The sequence below is a fragment of the Choloepus didactylus genome, chromosome 1 (genome assembly GCF_015220235.1).
Source record: "Choloepus didactylus isolate mChoDid1 chromosome 1, mChoDid1.pri, whole genome shotgun sequence".
Classification (NCBI taxonomy): Eukaryota; Metazoa; Chordata; class Mammalia; order Pilosa; family Megalonychidae; genus Choloepus; species Choloepus didactylus.
Window position 1 is genome coordinate 210036256 of NC_051307.1, and position 18572 is coordinate 210054827.

The 18572-nt window shown below is 40.8% G+C and overlaps 1 protein-coding gene and 1 pseudogene across 8 annotated transcripts in view; both read left to right on the forward strand.

Annotated features, from left to right (window-relative positions):
• The first annotated feature begins 224 nt into the window (after positions 1 to 224).
• LOC119526925 lies at positions 225 to 5648 on the forward strand (annotated as a pseudogene).
• Positions 5649 to 10019: 4371 nt separating this feature from the next.
• CCDC66 (coiled-coil domain containing 66) overlaps positions 10020 to 18572 on the forward strand; it is a 91231-nt gene continuing 82678 nt past the window's right edge. For 6 of the 8 annotated variants that reach the window (XM_037798623.1, XM_037798631.1, XM_037798638.1 and 3 more), the window contains exons 1-3: positions 10020 to 10090; positions 11795 to 11859; positions 12560 to 12585. In XM_037798623.1, coding sequence (XP_037654551.1) covers positions 10080 to 10090; positions 11795 to 11859; positions 12560 to 12585 — 102 coding nt within the window. In that variant the 5' untranslated portion in view covers positions 10020 to 10079. Of the gene's footprint in view, positions 10091 to 10147; positions 10512 to 11794; positions 11860 to 12559; positions 12586 to 18572 lie in introns of those variants that run through there. The other 2 variants (XM_037798635.1, XM_037798664.1) reach the window with 2 other exon arrangements.

An 18572-nucleotide genomic window follows, 5' to 3' on the forward strand; every position in this document is an offset into this window, starting at 1 on the left:
TGTTCTTTTTTACTTTTATTTTTTATTCTTATTTTTACTTTTTCTGGTACAAGGAAAATGTTCAAAAATAGATTGGGGTGATGAATGTACAACTATATGATGGCACTGTGAACAATTGATTGTACACTTTGGGTGACTGTATTGTATGTGAATATATCTCAATAAAATTGAATTTTAAAAACCTTATTAAAAAAAGTGAGTCTGGGAGACCGCAGGGTGGGAACATGAAGGGACGAGATGTGAGGCACGTGGGGGTGGAGCCTCAACACCGGAAGCAGCCTCGCCCCTGCCCACGGAACTAGAAGTGGAGCCCAGGCCGGGGCACAGCATGGCAACCCCGGGAGCCCGGGTGGACCTGGCCGGAACTGACCTTGGCAGCGGCAGAATCATTTGCAAATGAATGTCTGGAAATTCCTCATTGGTATACTGTGTTTCAGACATAGATTGTGACCATCCATTCATCTTTAACAGGAAAGAAAGACGTGGAAAGCTTTGGCGGGCTACACCATTTCCATCTCCCAGGACAACGGGGGAGCAGACGACTGGGAAACAGACCCTGATTTTGTGAATGATGTAAGTAAAAAAAGAACAAAGATAGGGGGCCAAGACTGTGAAAGGATCTGGGTACCAGGAACACATCAACATACATAAGCTGAGAGAGAATGTTTTTCAAGAACAACAGACCCTCAAGGAGAAGGAGCTTGAAACAGGACCCAAAGCATCCCATGGCTATGGAGGGAATTTTAGTGTGGAACAGGACTGTTGACCATGAGTATCAGTTGATACTTTCAAAGCACTGCTGGCAGGTTGACTCAGTCCGGGACTTTGGAGGCAAGTTTGACATTCAGATGGACAGAGTTGATCTGTCTGCCATGGGCTTTGAGTACAAGGGTAAAACCAAGAAATACGCCTCACAGAAAGTCTATTCAAGTGGTTTTGGTGGCAAGTTGGCTTTCTCCCAGGACGTTCCTCTCTAGGCTTCAGCTCCTCAAAAATGTCACTCTTAGTTGCTCTTGGGGTGTTTATCCTCTGTTCTAGTTTGCTAATGCTGCTGGAATGCAAAACACCAGAGGTGGACTGGCTTTTATAAAAGGGGGTTTATTTGGTTACAGAGTTACAGTCTTAAGGCCATAAAGTGTCCAAGGTAACACATCAGCAATCGGGTACCTTCACTGGAGGATGGCCAATGGTGTCTGGAAAACCTCTGTTAGCTGGGAAGGCATGTGGCTGGCATCTGCTCCAAAGTTCTGGTTTCAAAATGGCTTTCTCCCAGGACGTTCCTCTCTAGGCTGCAGTTCCTCAAACATGTCACTCTTAGTTGCACTTGGGATATCTGTCCTCTCTCAGCTTCTCTGGAGCAAGAGTCTGCTTTCAACAGCCGTCTTCAAAATGTCTCTCATCTGCAGCTCCTGTGCTTTCTTCAAGTGTCTCTCTTGGCTGTAGCTCCTCTTCAAAACATCACTCACAGGTGCACTGAGTTCCTTCTGTTATGTCAGCTCATTTATATGGCTCCACTGATCAACTTAGACCCACCCCAAATGGGCAGAGCAATACCTCCATGGAAATTATCCAATCAGAGTCATCACCCACAGCTGGGTGAGGCACATTCCAAAGAAACACTCAAAGAATTACAATCTAATCGACACTGATAACATCTGCCCACACAAGATTACATCAAAGATAATGGCGTTTGGGGGACATAATACATTCAAACTGGCACATCCTCTCTTAGCTTTTCTGGAGCAAAAGTCTGCTTTCAAAGGCTGTCTCCAAAATGTCTCTGTAAGCTGCAGCTCCTCTTGCAGGTCCTGTGCATTCTTCAAGGTGTCCCTCTTGACTGTAGCAAGCTTCCTCCTTCTGTCTGAGCTTATATAGTGCTCTAGTAAACCAATCAGGGCCCATGCAGAATGGCCGGGGCCACACCTCCCTGGAAATTATCTAATCAGAGTTTTATCACCTACAGTTGGGTGGGTCGCATCTCTATGGAAACACTCAATCAAAGAACTACAATCTAATCAACACTAATATGTCTGCCCACACAAGACTACATCAAAGATAATGGTGTTTGGGGGGACATAAAACATTCAAACTGGCATAGGGAGTTTCTGTGTTCCATACTTCAGGGTTGACGAGAGGGAGAGAAAGGAAAGGAAGGGGGATTGGTAGGGTTTGTTGAAGAGGTTGTATTGACTAAAGACAGAAGGAAGATGTCTGATGCTGTTTGAGGAGAAGTAATGAGTATTTAAAGTCCAGGGTAAAACCTATTTCTTCCTAGGGTTGATGTGGGACAGCGTGGGAAGATAAGGAATGAATTGGTAAGCAGATGGTTGTCAAGTGTACAGGGTAGGAGTGAGGTAGCTAAGGGCTGTGAAACTATGCCATTGACCCCAACTATTGAGACTGATGATTTGTTCATTGGCCCTTTATATTCAGGGAGAGCAGAGTAAGTGGCCCCTGTGTTTATAAGAAACGAAATTGGCTTACCTGATACTGAGAGAGTTACCAGAGGTTCTGTGTGGGTGATTGTCGCAGGGCCTTGTGCGGTTCCTGGGCGCTTTCAGTTCTCTGCCGCTAGTTCCGGGAGCTCCGGGAGGCTGAAGCCAGGGGTTTCAGTTGGATACGTAGCTGATACCCGGGGGCAGTCGGACTTCCAATGACCCTCCTGCTTGCAGAGCAGGCAAGGCCCTGGCGGGGGGGCAGATTGGGGATTTGGTCATTGTTTAGCCCAGTGCTTGGGCTGTCCACATTTAAAACAGGCTTCTGCAGGTGTTTTTCCTTTTTGTTTAGGAGGGCCTCAGGTTTCTTTCAGTGCTGAAGTAAGAAGCTGGTAAGCCTGAATACGAGATTTGGTTTTGGCTTCCTCTTTAAGTTTTTCCTATTGGGCCTTTTTTACATCTTTATTGTTAAAGACCTTAAAGCCTAGGTCGATTAAGTAATTTTGATTAGCCTGGGGTCCTGCTTTTTGTTTTTGAAGTTTTTGGCAGATATTAGGGGCTGACAGAGAAATAAAATGCATATAGAGGAGTAAAGTGCTTTTAGGGGAGTTTGGGTTAAAATTAGCATAGCATTGGGGGGCTTTTTAAGCCTAGCTAGAAAGGCTGCTGGGTTTTCGTTATTATTTTGGGAGATTTTTTTCGGTTTATTATAATTAACTGCTTTATGTGTGGCTGCTTGCAGTCCTGCTGTGAGACAAATTATCATAAGGTTGGAAGACTGTTGGCCAGACTTCCCCTTCTGATAATTCCAATTGGGTTCCTCTCGGGGTACCACGGTGGCTCCCACAGGGCTGTTATTAGGGTCCTGTCTATATAAGGTGTCTGCATGAGTTTGAGCTGCTAGCTATACTCATTCCTTCTCCTTGCGGTGAGGCAGGTAGAGAGAATAACATAGAGATCTTGCTAGGAGAGGTCATGGCAGACAGTAAGGTACTGAAATTCTTTAAGAAATCGGGCAGGGTCAGTAGAGTATGAGCTTAGGTACTTTCTAATTTGGGAAAGGTCAGAAAGAGAGACAGGAACATGGACACGGATGGGCCCCTCTGGTCCAGACACTTCTCATAAGGGGAGGATAGGCTGAGGTTGGGATGAGTAGGTCCTTCGCAGGGAAGGAAAGGAGGGTTGAGGCTTTGAGGTGGAGTCTGGAGATGGGGAAGTGTTGTTTCCTGCTGTGCTTTAACAGCAGCTTCAGTTTGAGCAGGAGAGGCTGCGTAAGGAGGAGGAGAAGGAGAATTGAGATGAAGGTTTTCAGCAGGATTGAAGAAAGAGTCAGGAGGAGGGGGTGGAAAAGAAGAGCTGGGCTCGGAGATAGGCAGTTTTTTGAGAGGAGAATGGAGGAGAAGGATTTGGTAGGTCAGAGAGAGGGGCACCTGTGCAGGTTGAAGAAGGCTTGGACATATAGGACTTCACTCCACTTGCCAGGATGCTGACAGTAATTGTTAAGGTTTAGAAGAATTTGTAATGAGGGCGGATAGGGTGAGGAGAAATTCTAGCTCTCAAACTTAGGAACAATCGAGAGAATACCCCTGTTGAGAGTTTCTAAGCCATGAGGCAGAAACAGATGGAGGAGTGGACAGAGGCATCCCACTGTCTCACTTGCTCCTGGGGTCCTGGACTTGCCAGAGACAGCTCCCACCTAATGCTAGGATTTTGGTGAATGTTGTCCTGGACAACAGAGAAAGAGTGCTGAAGGGGAGAGAGAGAGGGTGCTTTCTCCTTACCTGGAGAAGATTTGCTTGTGTTGGTTGCTGAAGTCAGACAAGTGGGTTCCAACCCAACTGATGGAGATTTTGTCTTCTCTCCTGGTCCTGGGTTTTGGCACCAAAATGTTAGGTTTTTTGACCAGGAAAAGAAGAGACCAAAACTCAATTGGAGTAAGTTTTATTTATGCACAGGAGGGCTGAAGCCTAAGATGGCGACAGCCCTGAACAAAGGGGGGAGTACAATTTTATAGCTTTGGAAGGGGGTTTGGGGTAAGACAGAGAAGTAAGGAGTTGACATTAAGGTAATGGTTTGCTCAGGGTAAGATAAGGAGTTGATGTTGGGGGATTGGTTTGTTTAGGGTAAGATAAGGAGTTGATGTTAGGGAGGTTAATATGTTACGGAAAATTTTTGTTTTTGTTCTTGCTCAGACTGTTACATTAGCTAAGAGTGGGTTTTATGTAAACAGTCATCCTTTGTGGGAGAGCTTCCTGGAATATCTGCTAAGGTTGTATTGTGCATGTGTCGGGGGTGAGGAGTTTTGCCTAACAAAAGGGTTTGGAGGCAAGTTTGGTGTGCAGACAGACAGACAAGTGTGCCCTTGGCTGGGACCACAAGGAGAAACTGCAGCTGCTTGAAACCCAAGAAGAGTACTCCAAAGGACTTGGCAGGAAGTACAGGGTCCAGAAGGATCGGATGGATAAGAATGTATCAACCTTTGAAGAGGTTGTGAAGGGATCCTCTGCCTACCAGAAGACTGTCCCCATCAAAGCCAAACTGTACTCAAAAGACACTCAGTTCAGAGCCTCAAACCCCTTACAGAAAGTGAACAGCAAAACCAGTAATATCCAAGCCAACTTTGAAAACCTCATTAAAGAGAAAGAACAAGAAGACTGACGGAAAGCCAAGACAGGGAGAACACCGCAGATGGCTAAGGAGAAATAAGAGCAGAAAGAGGCCAGAAAAAAACTTGAAGAGCGAGCCAGAACCAAAAAACAAGACTCTACCTGCATCCCCACCTCCACAACCAGCTTAAGAGAAGCGGCCATCAAGCCCTGTCTATCAGGACGCAGCTTCCTTCATGGCAGAGCCGAGATACAAAGGCCGTGGTGGCCCTGTGAGTGCTCTGGAACCCACCTGCAGCATGGAGGCCACAGGCTGCCAAGAGGCTGGTGGGCGGGGCCTGGCCTACACCCCAGAGGCCATCTATGAAACCACAGATGTCCCAGCCCACTACCCAACAGAGGAAAATAGCAATGAGGAGTAGGAAAATGACCTCGGAATCACAGCCCTCACCTTCTATGACTATCAGGCCGTGGGTGACAACTAGATTTCGTTCAACCCAATGACATCATCACCAACATTGAGATGATAGACAGTGGCAGGTGGTGTGCCATGTACAGGGGCTTCTACAGGTTCTTCCCCACCAGCTATGTGGAGCTGGGCCAGTAGACACCACCACTACCTTACACCCCGGCCTGCCCCTTGAATCTGACACTACAGGCCATGCCTTATTTATTTACTTATTTATTTAGGATGGGGAGGAGAATATACATACTGCCTTTATATTGAATACTTTTGCTGATGCTTTTGAAAATGTTTATGCTACAGAATTTGTTAATATATTGTAATCATGTTCCTTAAAAAAAAAAAAGCTATTCTGCCAAAGTCTTAAACAGAGAGCACCCTAGAAGTCAGACAATCACTATGAAAAAGGGCTCTAGGTAATCCTGATAGCTGCAGGCTTCATGGATACATAGTTCTGGAGCCAGTGCTTTTCACCGTTAGCCAAAAGAGCCCTGGCATCTGACTGCAGGTACTTGAGAAGCTCATACAACATAATATTCTAATAGAAATTCAGCCTGAATGGTGCCCCTCACCACCCTCACCCCACCATTGCAAGGGTCCAATATGTTTAATATGTTTGATAAACTAGTGGGGTGGCCTGCCGGAAGTCAATTTACTGGAGCCTCCTGTGAAGATCCAAAGTGAAGAAAGATCTCCTCAATAGTGGTCTCCACTTGCACTGTTTGTAAAAACTGAGTGAAGGTGCTCAAAACCATTGGTCATCAGGGAAATGTAAATTAAAACCATAATAAGATACCATTTCACTCCCTGATAATACCAAATGTTGGTGAAGAGGTGAAGCATCTGGAATCCTCATAACCCTGCAAGTATTAAATGGTACAACTGCTTTGGAAAACAGGCTGGTAGTTTCTAATAAAATTTTAAAAATACCTGCCTGGTAACTCAGTGATTTCTCTGTCAGGTATTTACCCTTGAGAAAGGAAAATACATGTCCACAAAAGGGTGTGTACAAGAAAGTTTATGGCAACTTTATTCATAATAACCCCCAAGTAGAAATGACCTAAAGTCCAACAAATTGTCATATTCTCATTCAGTGGAACACCACTCAGCAATAAAAGAAGAATCACTATTCATACATAATGAACTCACAAATATGCCAGTGAAAGAGCCTAGACACAAAAGACTACACTCTGCATGACCCCATTTTGTGAAGTTTTAGAAATTAATCTACGGTGATAGAAATCAGAACAGTTTCCCTAGAGGAAGGCGTGGGTATTGAGAGAAGGGGGCAGAAGAGAACTTTCTATGACAGAAATGTTCTAGAACTTAATTGAAGCAGTGGTTATACGGGTATATATATTTACCAAGACTGTTTGAATTGTAAACTTAAGATCTGTGCATTTTACTGTATGCAATTTTTACCTTAATTTTTTAAAATGAGGGGAAAATGAGCCAGCTAAAGCCTTGTAAGTCACTGAGCTCAAAAACACTTCTTCAGTTATAATATTAATTATTGCTAACACTTAGATGGCACTTACATGACAGCACTGTTCTAAGCACTTGGCCTGTATTAAATTTATTTAATCCCTGAAACCAACCTATGAGGTGGAGTACTATTATTCATCCCCATTGCATCAAAGAGGAAACTGAAACAGAGCAAGTTATGTGAATTTCCAAGATCATACAACTAGTAAGCAGCAGAACTGGGATCTGAACCCAGGCAGTCTGGCCACAAAGCCAGTGCTCTTAAAAACTGCGCTATACTTTGAAACAGATAAACACAAAGGGCATGTGTTTTAGCCTTCCTTCCCCATGGGTGAGCTGCGGTTTGGGCACCTCAAGGGCTCCAGTGCACCACTGGTGGCGAAGTGTTTTGGAAGTGCTTTGCCTGGGGCAAGGTCCTACAGGAGCAGGCAGCAAGCTTAATTCCCATCAATGTAACACTCTTTATACCACAGGCTAGAGAGACTGAGGAAATTATGCTGCACATAAATGAAGGGTGTGCTTATAGGACCTCTGACCTATATCCCCATATATCCATGAGCACTCAACATTCATGACATTTTGCTAAGCTCTCATATTCTGGGGGAATGGGTCTCTGACAGGCCAGAATGAAGCAAGGACTGTTAAGGGAGGCTTTACCTGGGAACTTAACATTTGATTCCCTGTCTCACAGTACACTCAGAAGTTGGGATGATTGTGGGGACCCAGAGCTGGGCTCCATCTCCGTAATCGGGAATGAGGTCCCATAGCATGTAGCAGTCTGTATGACTGGGACAGAACCTAAAGGTCATCAGACCTCCTCAGGGAAGAAAGTATGTACAGATGGTATCATAAACCACTTACCTTGTAAAGCATTGAAACTCTCTTCCCCTGATCACTGTTGACAACAAACCTCCAGACCCCTGGGTCACAAGACTCTACTGAAACTCTACTTTCATACTTTATGGAATTAGGATTTCTCCTAAACCCTTATAAGCTGCCCTTTGCACTCCCTGCCATTGCAGACAGCTAATTCCATTTTCCTCAGATGGCCGCCACTAGAGACCCTCTCCTGTTCGTAAGTCCTAATAAACCCATGTCTGACTTTGCCTGGCGTGTTCTTTGGTCTTAGGGCTGCGTCGACATGAGCCCTTCAAGAGCTGGGTTGGAACAATGGTTTTGTACCAGTTTCTTGCACTTGGTGAACATGTTGGAAGAGAAGGGTGGTATGCAGTGAGTATAAAAAAATATGCAAGATGCCACACTGAAAAATACACAAAAGTACAAAATAAAAACCATCCCTTACTTTTAGGTGAAAAGTTGTAAAGGTTATTTGCACAGTGCCATAATATCAGCCCTCAGATTAATAATTGCAAAGGTAAAAATGAACCTTTACAATAGAGGGATGGGGCAGCCATGATCTTAAGTCTTCAAACTTGAACACACTAACAGTAGGACAATGCGATGTGATGCCCTGTAAACCACACAATATCACCTTGAAGTATTCTTAACAAAAATATTTAATTTGAAAATTATAGGAAATATAGAAGATCAAGGAACAAGTTAAAATCATGAGGAAACAATCAGACAAATCCAGAATGTGGGCCATTCTATATGACATGTGGTTTTGACTTTTCAAAAAGTCAGTGCCATGAAAAAAAAAAGTGGAGTAACTATTCTATATTAAGAGAGTAAAGAAATGCAACAACCAAATACAGTGTGTGATCCTTGACTGGCTCCTGGTTTGGCAATAAAAAGCTCTGGACGATATTCTTAGGACAAAAGGGAAAATTTAAATAGGGACTGGATGTTAAATGTTATGATATAGTTAATTTTCTTAGGTGTGAGAATGGTGCTGTGGTTATGTAGGAGAAAGTCATTCTTAGAAGACGCATACTGTGGTGTTTGGGGTGAAGTGATATAGTCTGTAACTTGAAAATGATTAAGCAAAAAAAAAAAAAAAAAAAAAAAATTGTGCCCACAGATAGAGGGAAAGAGAGTTGTTGTGGTTGGCATTTTAAATTTTTGCTGTACATTCATTGAACAAATATTTGCTGTCTACACTCTTCAGTGCCTGGTGCTGTAGCTACACTGGTAAACAAGACACCAACTGTCCATCCCTCTGCAGTTTACTCCAGCACAGGATCTAAAATACATTACCTGCCCTGATGGAGAAAGGGCAGGGACTGGGAAGTCCACAGAATGGACTCCTAATTCACCCACTAGTGGATTCCAAGAGGACTATAGTGAAGGAAGTCACGTTTAAATGGAGACTTGAAGGATGAATGGGAATTAACCAGATTCATACAACACCGATTAGGAACATGGGCTCTGATGTCAAGTTTCTTTTTAGTCACTGATCTTAGATGAATCGCTTAAACTCTGTACGCCTCAGCTGCCTCATTTGTAAAACGCCGGATAATGTGAAAGACTGAAGTCATAGACATAAGGTACTTAGATCCATGTCTAGAATAAAGAACTAAACTTATTGAGCATTTGTGATTGTTACTTTGTGTTATTGTGATTGTTACTTTGTGTTATTATTTAATTAACAGCTACAAACTGCTAGGTTTAATACTGGGGTCACAGCAAGAAACAAGACATACTCATTATCTGCCTTTGGAGCTTCGATCCTGTTTTTCTTCCGTACTAAACTAAGCCTTTCTCCCAAACATCAAGTACAGAAAATGTTAATTTCCTAAAAACGTTTATGCTTTCTGTTCCTGTATTTCTTGCCACCTCAACCACCGCATTTTCCTGAGGGTTCCGTGTAAACTCTGGGCGTTATGAGTCCGAGAACTAAGACACCTGCCACCGAAACCTCGGGACCACCTTCCCAAGCACAGCCAATCACGCCGGGCCTGGCACCTGACCAATCTACCACTACACGTACGCCCCGGAGCGTCTTCGCTGGACCCGAGCGTCTTCGCCGGACCGGAGCACACCTTCTAGCACGCCCCATTCTGATTGGCTTACCCTTCCAGCTCGCCGGCATCCCCTTATCCAATCGGCATAGCGTTTGTTAAACAGTGGCGGCAACCGACGTGCACAAGAGGCTTTAGTGTCTTGCGGAGAGAGTAGGGAGGTCGGGTCATGAACTTGGGGTAAGCTGGGGCAAGGAAGGAGGTCCTCAGCAGAGAACAGGGTGAAGCCGGGTTGAGCTTTGGAGTCTTCCGTGGAGAGCTTTCTTGGCCTGCGCGGCCCCGAGTGGCAATGTCGGGTTCCCTGATGTAGAGAGGAGCGAGGGGCCTGCGTCAGCCTTTGCCGCCCCGCAGCCTTCTTTTCCAGTTCGTGACGCGCTTTGAAACTGGCTGCGCGACCTCTTTTCCGGCTCCTGGTTTGCCTGAGGAAGGGGAAGAAGGAGAGGAGGGTGGATAAACAACAAGGGCGGGGGTGGTGGTGGTAAATCTTATAGGCTTCCCGGGCAGAAATCCTGGCCCAGGCCCCTCGTTCGGCGAGACCCGGTCTTTGGACTTTTGCAGGATATCGGAGCGCCCGGGTAGTTTAACGCCAACGTTTAAAGATGTGAGGAACTGAGGCTCCTTAAGGAATCGGTGTAGTACCAAGTGCTTGGCAGCTGATAGACCCTAGCTAAGTAGAGGTTTTACAAGTAAAAGAGCTGTTGCATTTCTTTAAAAAAATGATTAACATATGCTGCGTGGTTTTCATCACTCGGAAGTTTAATGTTTTAAGAAGGTGAAAAGCCACCAAACCCGAACTTCACTGCATATCGTTGAGCAAATGAACTTTATGTTCTCGAATCTGGGGTTGTAGAAATAAATAAGCTAGTCTTTCCTTAAGAAGTTTACAGATCAGAACAGAGAGAGATTTCGCAATTGCATTCATGTTTTTCTGTGTGTGAGGGGGTAAAGTTTCACCAACATAAGCATGAACTGTTCATAACTCCACAAGAAGGAAATTTAGTGTTTTACGTTTAATAAATAAGTTGGGGTAATTTAATTTCCCCTACCGTAGCAACCCCCCTAATTTGTGTTGCTAAACAAACCTTTCCGAACCTCTCTCTTTCTTGACTGGCCCTCTGGATTTAATTTTGTTTTCTGAGACTTCACGTTTGTCCCGTTAGTGTGTATTGACATACGCTCCCTTTTTCCCGTTTGTGAAACAATGAACTGCTCTATGGATCGCCATTTTTGTTTTCATTGGATTTTTTTATTTTAAGGATCTTAACAGATGTACAAGTTTTGTTGGCAACGTCTGCTGTTGCTTTTATGTTCTCGCTTTTTACATACATATGCAGACTATAACAGTGGCCAGAGTTTATAATAGAGTTGTTATTGTTGGAATAGTAACAAAAGTGTCGCTAAATGTGTATCTGTATTTTTCGAAATACTCAAAGTGAAACTGTGCTCAAGACGTTAGTAATTTTTGTGGCTCATTCTCCGGTTCTCCAGAGAAAGCGTTTTTAGTCATGTGATCATTATCAAACTAATAAATGGTAGGCAGTTATGTCCTTTAATTTAGGTGAGGAGTTCTGATGACAGCAACCTACTTTTTCCAGTCTAGAGTTAGGAGTCGAATGATGCTATGATAACTGAATTAATTTATTGTTTACCAATCGCAAAATGAGGTTTCAGGTTAAAGATAAATACTTGTATCATTAAAAAATTTCAGTTAGAATTTTCTTGTTTTTAAGTTTATCTTGGATTGAAAATCATTTTTAATTAAAAGGCTGATTTGATGATATAAGATTCTCAAAGTGACATTTACTTGAGCGTTTCTGGCTGTTTAGAATGTTGCTGTTTTTTTAAAATGAAAGACAACTTTTTTTTTTTTTTTTTGTATTGCAGAGATGGTTTAAAGCTTGAATCTGAATTATTGGATGGAAAAACCAAGCTGATATTGTCTCCATATGGTATGCTGTGTTACTGGAAATCTAAAAATGTTTAATTTTAAATTATATACAATTTAAACTAGTTTAAGAGTTCTTGCTTGTAATAGACTGGTGTTTAAATGAGACTTCAAAAAAGGCTGTATTTCTTCAGACTTTCTCAAATTTCATTTCAGCCAAGTAAAGTCAGATTACATCACTGCTTACCACTGTATTTAGATATACACCCATTTTAATATTCCATTGTATTTTATGTGTAGTATATCCTTTCAGTGTATTTGCAAATATCAGAACTCATTGCCTGATGAATAATCTAGGTGAAATTTATATAATTATATTCTTTGCATGTAAAGAATGTGTTATTTGAGAACATTGAATTTGTAGTAAGACCACAGTTGCCGAAATCATTTTTAGTAGTTTAAATTAAAACCTTGAACTCACAGTACTTTGGTAGATTCATCACTGACATTATTTGTTTTTCTTTTTCTCTGATTTGTTTATAGTTTTACCTTAGAAAGATAATGAAAATACACAAAATGATATAGAAATATTTGAACCACATTGTAAAATTTAATACACTCAGGCAGGACCTAAAGTTAATGCTTTGGGAGATAGTATTTTTACATTAATGTATTCTTAAAACAAATGCTAATTAAATTTTTCTTTCATGACTGCCTTAATATGTTTTTGGTTAATAGTTTAGTAATTTTTTTTTCTTTTGTAGAATGTAAATCAAAAATTTCTGTGAAGGTAAGCCAAATGATTTTCATCTGACTGGTTTCAAAATGTAAAATACAGTTTTCTTTACAATGTTTTGAATGCAATTCCTGGTGACGTGTCAAAATATTATACGAGGTTTGAAGTGATGGTGAGAAGGTATTGTTCCCTTGCTTTCAGTCTAGTGGTCCTTTCACAGAAATGGAATCTTATAATTTTTCTGTTTATAAAAGCTCTGTAGAAACTTTTTTCTAGACTAGTGCTGTCCAATGGAACTACCTGTGGTAATGGGAATGTTCTAAAATCTGTGCTATCCAGTATGGCAGCCACTAGCCATATGTGGTTATTAAACGCTTGAAATGTGGCTAGTGTGGCCGAAGAACTGAATTTTTAATTTTAGTTAATTTTTAATTAATTAAAAAAATAAATTAATAGCTACTGTACTGGACAGTGCCACTCTATAGATCTTTAAAAACAAATTTATAGACTTTAAAACAAAAATATTGTTTTCTTTTGATGATTAAATTCAATATCCCTACACAAAAAGCAGGTATTTGATTCATATATCTTTACTTGTATTTAGCTTTCTCCTTTAAGAGATCACACTTGACCTTAATGGTAGTCTTCCTATTTTCCTTTATCCGAAATACATTGTGCCTTTTTCTACAAAATATATTACTGCTTTATAATTTTTTGATATCACTACTCTTCTCTTTCCCTATTTCTTTTTCATTTTTAGATTAATGCAGCAGATATTTCTCCTTCTTCTTCCATAACTTATTGCAGCTCCCTTTTCCCTCATCTTTGCAGCATCGTAAATTCTTTCTTTGAGTGTCTGTGGATAGAGCCCAGTTTGGATGATGTGACACTTTCCTCTTCAACCCTGAGTCCTTGATGGCTTTGCTGTTTGTCCCAGGTTTAATCAAGTTGGAGAAATTGCTTGAGTATCCAGCATATGAAACACTCGATAAATGTGTGATGACAGAGTAATTGCACAAGTTACCTATAAACATTTTTTTAGTTATATGCTTTGTGTGTTCCTTTTAATCACAGAATACAGGTTGGATATTATTTCCTGGCTCTTCCCTATTAAAATATTTGAACTGACTTCTTTTATTTGTGTCACATTAATAAATACAAGTGCCCTTTTTCAAGCTCATAGATAAAACTCTGCTTTCAAATGGTTGATTTCCTATCTTCCCTTTGACTCTATTTTCTTTCACGTTAACTCTTCCTGTTGATGTCCCTAATGGATTTGCTTTAGTTGCTACATTTTTGAAGACATTTCATTGTTCTTTTAACCAACTCAAAACAACTGGAGATCCTTTTAATGCCTATAATAAAATTATTAGTCATGTACTGTTGGTAGAATCATCATAAAATTCTGTAAGCAGTCTAGGGATGTTTTATCATAAGATCTTTTTCCAATTGTTTTCAGCTGATTTTGATCTTGAATTATTTACTGTCTTAAAGTAAATTGGGCTTTAAGACAGTAAATTGGCTGATTTATTTACTGTCTTAAAGTAAATTGTTTGAGCTCATCCCTCTCGAATTCAGGACTCCAAAATACTGATGCAACCAGAGCCTCCCTTCTATATTGTCTTCTTTCGAAGAGTTTCTCTTTCCCTTGTTTATAGAGGTTGCAGAGAGTTTCCTCATTTCTTTCTGTTCTCATCATAGAAAACAAATCACCAAAATCATTGGTACTTGTCATCCTTTTATACCTCCCAAATCTCACAGTTTTGAATCTGTATGTTGAGTTCTGTTTTCTGTAAGTTACAAATTCTCTCTATCCTGTGCTTTTTAAAATTTTCTTTAGTAAGCCTGTAAGTGGCTGTAAGACCTACGGTTCTTTATTTTCCCCCTTCCTCACAGGTTGAATTACTGTCATCCCCATGGTGTGCTTTGTAAATGCAGCTGAACCTAATCTCATCTTCTTGAAGCTTAACATATCTTGTGGTCAGAGTGTTTTCTTGGTTCTATCAAAATCTCTCTTGCATTTTTCTTTAATATGTAGATAAGGGAAGGAAATACAAATGATTTGGTGCCATGAGTAATTTATAAAAATAATGGATTCTAAAACTCTTATACTTGATAGTCTTGCAATTTAGTTGAAATATAAAACATTTGAAAAATTTTCACAGGTTTTTCTCCCTGTGAGAATTAGAGTAATGGCACAATAAAAGATGTATACATACTAATGCTAGGTGGCATATTTTGTGTTTGCTTTTATTCTTTCTGGCCATAGGATCCTGGCCCGATATAGATTTTGAAGTCAGCCAATATTAAGCAAATGCATTGAACACTGTCTTTATAATATGCTGCAAAATACTGATAAAATTAAAACTAGGTTAAAGAGCAATGTACTGTATAATGTATAAAAATGTTTATGACTTGAAGGCCCTGTTCTCTTAAAATTCATCTAATCCGGTAAACATTTGGGAAATGATTTAAGGTAGGTTGCTTTTTTTTCATATTAAGTAGCATGAACATAATTGAATCTTTATTTAGTAGTCATGAGTCTCTGCTGCCTCCATTCAGTGTTCCTCTAGGCCGGGTCATTGCCCCTTTTCTTACAAAAAAATTTTTTTAGGAAACTTTTCTGTATATTGCTTCTTTCTGATGTAAATGGAATGTGGCAAAGTAATTCTTGTTAAATTACAGTGCCAGTGAATAGGTTTTTGTTTAACAAGGATTTACTGCAGCTGTGAAATTTCAGTCCTTGAAGTTCTAGAGGTCTTGCCATTCTGGCTCTGTTTGTTCAGTGACTGTGAGAGGAAAAAAAATGAGTAAAACTGAGTCCATGTTTTCTAGAAGTGTGGTTATCAGTCAGGTAAAAAACTATATAGTACAAATAGAATGAAATGAGTGCTATCCTAGGGTTATAAAAAGGAGAAAACATTGGAAAGAGCAGCTCGTTCTGGCTTGGGGAGACAAGAGAATGCTACATGAATGAGATGATGTTTTAGTTAGAGCTTAAAACTAGAGAGAAATATTTATACTCAAAGAAGTAGGGAAGAGTATTCCAAGCTCAGAGAAAATAGTGAGCAAAATACCAGGTACAAATACATAAGATGAATTTGGGAAATAGTGTGAACCTCAGGGAGAAGTGTAGAAAATAAAGCTAGGGGGGTTGCAGTCATGAAGTGTTTGAATGTATGCTCAGAGAGTTTGAACTTACTTGTTTTACATACAGAGAAACATTAAAGGATTTTTGAACAGGGCACTGAGTATGAACGTTGTGTTTTATGAAACTGCCTCTGGTAGCTCTCTGAAGGATGGAATATTATAATAGGGAGACCAGCTAAGAGCCTATTATTAATGGTCCAGAGAGAATCTTATGAGGCCCAGAACTTGTCTGATGGCTAGAGGAGTGGAAAGAAGGGCCAGATGTGAGAGGCTTTAAGGGATATATTAAGGGAATGAACTGCACTGCTTAGCAATTCAGGTGTTATAAACTGATTAGAGAACAGAAATGCTAACCTGTTACTGACAAAAAAGGGCCAATGTGAGTCCAAGAAGGACAAGATCAGTAGGCTCTGTAGTAGATGGAGACTTTCTGAAGTGGTAGGGCTTCAGCTGTGTTAAGTCACATGCAGTCTGCTGATAATTTGCTTTGCAACGTAAGGTAGATTTCAAAAACTAGAATGAAATGCCAAACGCCTTAAGATAGAAAATTTAATGTAAGATCTAGTATTCTTGGTTCTTTAAAAAAGGTTGAATGATCTGACAACTAGGCTCAGATTCTTGTCTGGCAAAATAAGTTGATTTTCTGAGTGGTGGCTGCCTCCTTTAAATGGGCAATATAGTTTGGTTCACTTCATATCTCACCCAGGATAATTCACAGTAGGTATTTCAGTTTGCCTCACCTCATTTAGTTAAATTGCTGCAGGTATGTAAGGGTAAAAGGGCATTTTAGATTGAGATATTGTATTATTTAAAGCCAGGAACAAGCTGGGTTTGGGGGTGAGGTAAAGAGGATAAAAAAAGAGACCTTGTGGATGGTACAGCAGATACATTTTGGAAAGTAGAGTGAAATGCGATTGACTATAATTGGTTAAAGTATGGTTGTATATTACGGAATTTCTTGGAAGACAAGGGAAGTTTGGATATGACAGGCCATATGGAGGTTATTGTAACATTCTACTCCACTCTTTAAGGGCAAGAATCTTGACTTACTCGTCTTTTTTTTTTTTTTATTGAGATATATTCACATGCCATGCAGTCATACAAAGCGTACATTCAGTTGTTCACAGTACCACCATGTAGTTGTGCGCCCATCACCAAAATTAATTTTTGACTATATTCATTACCACACATGCAAAAGCAATAAAAATAAAAATTAATGTGAAAAAGAACAATTAAAGCAAAAGAGAACGCTGGGTGTTTTTTTTTTTTTTTTTGCCCCCGTTTTTCTACTCATCCATTCATACACTGGACAAAGGGGAGTGTGATCCACATGGCTTTCCCAATCACATTGCCACCCCTCATAAGCTATATTTTTATATAGTTGTCTTCAAGATTCGGGGGTTTGGGGTTGCAGTTTGACAGCCTCAGGAATTTACTGCTAGCTACTTCAATTCATTAGAACCCAAAAAGGGTGGTCCATATTATGCGTAAGAGTGCCCACCAGAGTGACCTCTCGGCTCCCCCTGGAATCTCTCAGCCACCGAAACTTAATTCATTTCATTTCACATCCCATTTCTGGACAAGAAGACGCTCTCCATCCCACGATGCTGGGTCCAGACTCCTCCCTGGGGGTCATATTGCACGTTGCCAGGGGGATTTACACCCCTGGGTGTCAGATCCCACGTAGGGGGGAGGGCAGTGATTTCATCTGCAAAGTTGGCTTAGCTAGAGAGAGAGGGCCACATCTGAGCAACAAAGAGGCATTCAGGAGGAGACACTTAGGCAAAATTATAGGCAGGTCTAGCCTCTCCTTTGCAGCAACAGTCTTCCCAAGGGCAAGTCCCGTGATTGAGGGCTCAGCCCATCAAACCACCACTTCCTGATGTCTGTGAGCACATCAGCAACCATCGAGGTGGGGAAGCCCAACACCCCTGTATTCTCCCCCAGCAGTGTTCACATTAGTGGTAGCATATAATATTTCCCTTTTTGTGTCTGGCTTATTTCACTCAGCGTTATGTCTTCAAGGTTCATCCAAGTTGTCATATGTTTCATGACATCGTTCCTTCTTACTGCTGCATAGTATTCCATTGTGTGTATATACCACATTTTATTTATCCACTCATCTGTTGAAGGTCATTTGGGTTGTTTCCATCTCTTGGCAATTGTGAATAATGCTGCTATGAACATTGGTGTGCAGATATCTGTTCATATCACTCCTTTCAGATCTTCCGGGTATATACCGAGAAGTGCAATTGCCGGATCGAAGGGTAACTCTATATCTAGTTTTCTAAGGAACTGCCAGACTGTCTTTCAGAGTGGCTGAACCATTATACAGTCCCACCAACAATGAATACAAGCTCCAATTTCTCCACATCCTCTTTAGCATTTGTAGTTTCCTGTTTGTTTAATGGCAGCCATTCTAATTGGTGTGAGATGTTATCTCATTGTGGTCTTGATTTGCGTCTCTCTAATAGCCAGTGAAGCTGAACATTTTTTCATGTGTTTCTTGGCCATTTGCATTTCCCCTTCAGAGAACTGTCTCTTCATATCTTTTGCCCATTTTATAGTTGGGCTATCTGTACTATTGTCATTGAGTTGTAGAATTTCTTTGTATAAGCAAGATATCAGTGTTTTGTTAGATACATGGTTTCCAAAAATTTTTTCCCATTGAGTTGGCTGCCTCTTCACCTTTTTGACAAATTCCTTTGAGGTACAGAAAATTCTAGGCTTGAGGAGTTCCCATTTATCTATTTTTTCCTTTGTTGCTTGTGCTTTGGGTGTAAGGTCTAGGAAGTGGCTGCCTAATACAAGGTCTTGAAGATGTTTCTGTACATTATTTTCTAGGAGTTTTATGGTACTTTTATATTGAGGTATTTGATCCACTTTGAGTT